This window comes from Miscanthus floridulus, chromosome 1 (assembly GCF_019320115.1).
Source record: "Miscanthus floridulus cultivar M001 chromosome 1, ASM1932011v1, whole genome shotgun sequence".
In the NCBI taxonomy this organism is placed as follows: Eukaryota; Viridiplantae; Streptophyta; class Magnoliopsida; order Poales; family Poaceae; genus Miscanthus; species Miscanthus floridulus.
This window is the reverse complement of record NC_089580.1, coordinates 134,788,666-134,795,196: the sequence shown is the minus strand read 5'-3', so window position 1 is coordinate 134,795,196 and position 6,531 is coordinate 134,788,666. Positions and strand designations below refer to the sequence as shown.

The 6,531-nt window shown below is 45.2% G+C and overlaps 1 protein-coding gene across 1 annotated transcript; it reads right to left on the bottom strand.

The window, feature by feature from the left end:
* Nucleotides 1-2,142: 2,142 nt before the first annotated feature.
* On the bottom strand, nucleotides 2,143-5,477 carry LOC136463719 (pentatricopeptide repeat-containing protein At1g11290, chloroplastic-like). The gene is made up of 2 exons (XM_066462703.1): nucleotides 5,456-5,477; nucleotides 2,143-3,676 (listed from the first exon to the last, which is right to left on the bottom strand). Exons 1-2 carry the CDS (start codon nucleotides 5,475-5,477, stop codon nucleotides 2,412-2,414), a joined length of 1,287 nt encoding a protein of 428 aa, XP_066318800.1. The 3' UTR covers nucleotides 2,143-2,411.
* Nucleotides 5,478-6,531: the final 1,054 nt, after the last annotated feature.

The window sequence follows — 6,531 nt, the reverse complement described above, 5'->3', positions numbered from 1 at the left end:
TTATCTAGGTCAAACAAATCAGTCAATCAAATCTATCCAGAAAGTAAATATTTTAGACAGCAAACTAGTAACAGTTAGAACTCTAAAACCCTAAGTTCTATGACCATGAAAATTTAGCACAAAGTAGATTAGTAAGTTATCTACAACTTTGTTATTAATAAGTTTTACAGAAAAGATCATTATCCACATGAAATCATCCACACAATCAAAACTATACATGTAGCCCTTTATTTGAATTATAAAGTGATAAATAGTTAGTTGCATACAATCAATTGCTTCTAAGCTTTACTATTGACATCAACAGTTACTATGCATCATAAGAACCATGAAAACATCATGGTTAATCACAATCTAATTACTTAAATGCCTTTATTAATTTAATTGGATAATTAGGGTAAATAACAAACATACACCAAATATGCACAATAAACTCTCAGAAAATTATAGAAGCTTCCTAGTGCTCACAATAGTTTACTGTGAAAATTTCATACCATTTTGTCATATATAGCATTCTATGCAAAAATGACAAGCTAGCAAGGGTTGCAATGGTTATACACATCTGTTCCCAATATTTCATCGGTTTTTTTCAGACATATGTTGCAAATGTGTTTATTTGGATGTTGCATATGTATCACATATATATATTATTTTATCTGGATGTTGCGTATATTTTATAATGGTTTTGAGGTGTTTTGCGTGTGCTTCAGATGCATATTTCAAGTGTTTCATCTATCTTGAGACATATGTTGCAAGTGTTGTATCTGGATGTTTCAAAAGTAGATCGAATGTTGCATCTCACTCCCTCCTCGCCTTCCACTGCTTCGCCTCGGTGTCACCACCTTCTCTCAGCATCGGTTGGACATCCGAACCAAAGGCGCAGGCGAGCGTCGCCCCCTCCCCTTCTCGATGCTGGCGGCGCGTCGTGGGATGACGACGCGGCGGGGGGATAGGCCACCGCGAGTACACGCGAGTCGCGCTCCTTCTGTTCCGTTACATGAGGGAGAGATAGGTGCGCTCGTTTCTTCTGTTATGGGTTGTGATTAAACGACTCCTATTCCTCAAATCGGATGGCCCCAAACTACGCCCAAACACATCCTCGGGCCAGACGTCCAGCCACTAGTCGTCCCGCCTGAAAAAGGATAAGAGGAATACAACGGGCGAGGGTAAGGCTTGCCACTGACACCCTTCCCCAGACCCCGCACAGAGAAGGACGGGCATGGTGCAAACGGTAGAGTCTTACCGCCTGTGACCGGAAGGTCCCGAGTTCGAGTCGCGGTCTCCTCGCATTGCACAGGCGAGGATAAGGCTTGCCACTGACACCCTTCCTCAGACCTCGCACAGAGTGGGAGCTCTCTGCACTAGGTACGCCCTTTTTTTCTTCATATATGCACACACAGAAAATGCTGGCCCTCACGTGAAACTAGAAAATACCATTTCCCAACTGGTGGATGGTATGCTCTGTGAATGCAAAAACACACACACTTGAGTACTTGACAGGTTCCCAACTAGAACGGTAAAGTTGAGTAAAGCAGTTCTGGCCTTCTGGGTGGTAAAGCTGTGTACCTGTGTCACAAACCTCTTCAGAAAGCCAAAAAACAGACATATCTGGTTCTTCATACCTCCACTGCAGAGAACATAGTTTTGTTTAACCCAGTAATGTATTCATGTAACCTTGCTTATGAATGATACATCCAAGTTAGCACTCCTTCCCTTTTCTGTGCCAGTTTAAGAAAAGTGTGCCCACTACTACTACAATGAAGAAATCATTATCAGAAAAAATATGGCATCAAACATGAACTAAATTGTATCTTGCTAAGGGCATCAGCATGTCATACATTTGGGTGTAAGGAATCATATAACGAGAAGAATGTCCGAAGTACTTAGGTAGGCCAACACGCTAAGATTCAGAAATTGCAAGATGCAATTTTCTACAACCAATATAAGTTTAAATCCGAAAAAAAAAATCAATGGCTACTGCAACTGAGATGTTTTCATTTGGTCATTTCGAGTGTTTATTGGTCAAATGATTTTCAGAAAATGCCCAATATCCTGACATCTAGTTTTTACTTTAGAATAAGACCCAATAGGAGAAATAATGTAAAGCAGAAATATCAAGCCAAACATGTGCAATCGTACCATTGTCTGCTATTTGTGCCTCTCAAACATCTGCCTTGATGCTTGAAGGAACGAAACAATAAGCATGTTCAAACATGATATACATCTCCTTTTTCCTCATAAGAAGCCGATAGAGGATGTGTATGCGTGTTCGGTAAAGGAACTGTGAACCTTGCATTTTCCTTTAAAATGGTTCAGACTTTCAGCGCATAACAAAATTTTGCTTCATATTGAGATTGAATGGTGTTCAAGTGCAAGATAAAGGCACCAATTACATGTGATGTTCTTACACCTGTCTAACACACCTTGTTAGCTTGCTCCACTGATTCGATCAAGCTAGAACCAGGAAGTTTTCTCGACCCATTTTCTTTTGCTCTATTCCTTATATTAGCTGATTTATTCCATTGTCCTTTCTGAGCAAATACCTCTGAAATCAAAGCATAAGTACCTGGATTCTGTTGTCCAAGCTCAAGGAGCTCATTGCTAATAACCTGCCCAAGCATTGCATTTCCATAAGTTCTGCATGCAGAAAGTAAAGCACAAAGTACACTAGATTTGTCATTTAAGGTAGATAACTTTATGAGCTTGTATCCTTCTTCAAGATGCCCTGCTCGACTCAATAAATCAACAATGCAACCATAATGCTCTTCCTGTGGAAGAACTGAATATATTGAGGTCATTGACTGAAAAATATGCAAACCCTCCTTAATTAGACCAGCATGACTGCATGCAGAAAGCACTGAAGAAAATGTTAACCCATCAGGATTAATGTTTCCTTCTTCCATCAGCTTAAACATTTCAAGTACCTTAGTATAAAATCCATGCATCCCATAAGCGCTGATCATAGAATTCCATGAATCTAGATCTCTGTGTTCCAAACTTAAGAACAAACCTACTGATAAATCCAACCTTCCACATTTGGCATATGCAGTTATCAAATAATTTATGGTCTTTGTATCTTTCTCCAACAAGGCACGGTAGACAAAACAATGAATTTGCTTTACATCTTTCAAATGTCCAAGCTCGGAAACAGCCTGAATTGCAGTCATAACAGTGACAGAATCAGGCTTATTGCCATGTTGCTGCATTAATAATCGAAATAATTCAACTGTTTCACCTCCATGTCCACAGAATAAGCATCCCATCATCATGGCGGTCCATGAAATTAAAATTTTCTTTTCCAATGAAGCAAATACAATCCTTGCTGATGTAATCTTTCCACAACCAGAATACATACGTATAATTTGATTTGCAATGTCGACATTGGCACAAAAACCATGTCTAATTGAAAGCCCATGAATCCACCTCCCTCTAACAAAATCTTTGTGATCAGTGATAACTACAAGCAGACTAAGAATGGTCACAAAATTTGGTGCAACACATTCTGCCACCATTTCTTTGAGCAACACAATAGCTTCATTGGCCATGCCATTTTGGAGATAACCATAGATCATGGTGTTATAGGAGACTACATCTTTAACCACCAATTGATCAAAGAGATGCTTGGATCTCATAATTCTAGTGCATTTCAAGTATACCTTGATAAGAGCCAGTGGCGGACCTACCAATAGGGCAAGGTAGGGCGGCCACCCTATCTAACGCCGGCAATTAGACCCAATCGCCACTCCTTGGAAGTCCCGAGATCTCCAGCAGTCCAGCCTCTGGCAGTACTGGAACTTATAGAAACAAAATGTCTGGCATCAGCGCTGCTGGTTGGGGAAAAAAAGTGAAGGGGTATAGGTTGATGGGCATGTTATTTCCATATGGGCCATCCTATTGTGGCTAAGAAACAGAGTTAGGCCCAATCAAGAGCTAACTGGATTGCTAAATTGATGGATCGCTGGAGACTGGCATGTTGCAGCCTCCTACCATCGTGCATTCACGCTAGCACACCAGTTAACGCAAGAGCTCAGCGTTTCAAAAAAAAACGCAGGAGCTCGGGGTTAGCTGCTTAGGTCCATTCAAGAGAAGCAGCCAATGAGCCAATGCTGACAGACAGGCACACGGTTGCACTGGAGAGAGTCGTGGCCGAGATGTGTGCGACCGTGTGCCTGTCTGTCAGAAAAGATGCTTGTTGCTTGTGAATCACTACTACTACTACTACAACAACGACAACAACAATAAAGCCTTTAAGTCCCAAATAAATTGGGGATAGACTAGAGTTGAAACCCAACAAAAGCAATCAAGGTTCAGGCACGTGAATAGCTGTCTTCCAAGCACTCCTATCTAAGGCTAAGTCTTTGGGTATATTCCATCCTTTCAAGTCTCCTTTTATTGCCTCTACCCAAGTCAACTTCGGTCTTCCTCTGCCTCTCTTCACGTTATTATCCTGACTTAGGATTCCACTACGCACCGGTACATCTGGAGGTCTCCGTTGCACATGTCCAAACCATCTCAACCGGTGTTGGACAAGCTTTTCTTCAATTGGCGCTACCCCTAATCTCTCACGTATATCATCGTTCCGAACTCGATCCCTTCTTATATGACCGCAAATCCAACGCAATATACGCATTTCCGCGACACTTAGCTGTTGAATATGTCGTCTTTTCGTAGGCCAACATTCTGCACCATACAACATAGCAGGTCTAATCGTCGTCCTATAAAACTTGCCTTTTAGCTTCTGTGGTACCCTTTTGTCACATAGGACACCAGACGCTTACCGCCACTTCATCCACCCTGCTTTGATTCTATGGCTAACATCTTCATCAATATCCCCGTCCCTCTGTAGCATTGATCCTAAATATCGAAAGATATCCTTCCTAGGCACTACTTGATCTTCCAGACTAACATCTTCCTCCTCCCGAGTAGTAGTGCCGAAGTCACATCTCATATACTCAGTTTTAGTTCTACTAAGTATAAAACCTTTGGACTCCAAAGTCTCCCGCCATAACTCCAGTTTCTGATTCACTCCTGTCCGGCTTTCATCAACTAGCACTACATCGTCCGCGAAAAACATACACCAAGGGATGTCCCTTTGTATGTCCCTTGTGACCTCATCCATCACTAAAGCAAACAAATAAGGGCTCAAAGCTGACCCTTGATGTAGTCCTATCCTAATTGGGAAGTCATCCGTGTCTCCATCTGATACGAACCTGTACCTTCCCCTTGGTCGATCGGAGATTGTACGTGTGCGGGGTGGCCGGATGCAGGGCACGGCGGCGGGGCGCCGTGATCGCGAGGGAAGGAGAAGAACAGGCGGTGGCTAGGGCAAAACTCCTGGCTCCCAAAGGAAGCCGAGTAAGTATATTACTCTTGCTTAATTATCCAAGTGTCTCACAATTGATATTTATAGCTAATGGAAATAATAGAAATAATACTATGGGCCTTTAGGCCCCCTAACCCATCCGGCTGCTATCAGCCATTAGCCATTAATGGGCCGGCGCCTTTGATACTGGACGCCGGTCATAACATCTCTTCCCGCGTCGACAAACAGCTCGTCCTCGAGTTGTACATTGGGGTAGAGGGCTTTGAAGTCATCGAGAGCTTCCCATGTCGCAGCAGTAGTCGAAAGGCCGTGCCACTTGACCAACAGCTTCCAATGGCCGCGGCGCAGCTCTACGCGCACGACCTGCTCCGGGGCCGGTAGCAGACGCCCCTCGGAAACGGGTGGCACCACCGCTGGCGTCGCTGGAGGATCACCCCGCCACTGCTTGAGCAACCCGACGTGGAAGACATCATGGAGGCGTGCAGTCTCGGGCAGCTATAGACGATAGGACACACGCCCAATGCGTTCCAGTACGCGGAACGGGCCAGCATAGCGAGGACGAAGCTTGCCCTTGGCCGGTGTCGCGAGCGTGTGGGTGGGACGGTGAAGAAGTCGAAGCAGCACCCAATCGCCCACAGCGAAGTCCACAGCCCGGTGGTGCTCGTCGTAATGCTCCTTGGCGTGTTGTTGCGCCTAGAAGAGGCGCTCCCGGACCTCGACCAGAAACGCGTCGCGGTCCCAGAGCATGGCGTCCGCGTCCTCCGTCTCAGCCGCCCCCTCCTGGTGGGGCAGCAGGGAAGGTGGTGGGCGGCTGTAGACAATCTCGAACGGAGTCGCACGAAGCGCCGTGTGGTATGACGTGTTGTAGCAGTACTCCACCCATGGTAGCCAGTCGACCCATGAGCGCGGCCTGTCACCGGTCGCACAGCGCAAGTACATGGCGATCACTTTGTTGATGATCTCAGACTGGCCGTCCGTCTGAGGATGAAAGGCTGTGCTGAGCCACTGCTGCACCCCTGCAAGGCGAAACAAATCCCTCCACAAGTGGCTGGTGAAGACCGGATCGCGATCGCTGACGATGGAAGTGGGGAAGCCATGAAGCCGCACGATCCCATCGAAGAAGGCGCGAGCCACCGACGCGGCCGTGTAAGGGTGGCTGAGGGCGATGAAGTGCGCATACTTGGAGAAGCGATCCACCACCGTTAGAATCA

Excerpts from the sequence above, each read along its gene's own strand:
- LOC136463719 (XM_066462703.1), bottom strand. The coding sequence starts at position 5,477 with ATGGCTGATAGCAGCCGGATGG. Across the intron at positions 3,677-5,455 it reads GGCTGATAGCAGCCGGATGG|GTCCGCCACTGGCTCTTATC; the intron begins GTTAGGGGGCCT and ends CCCTATTGGTAG.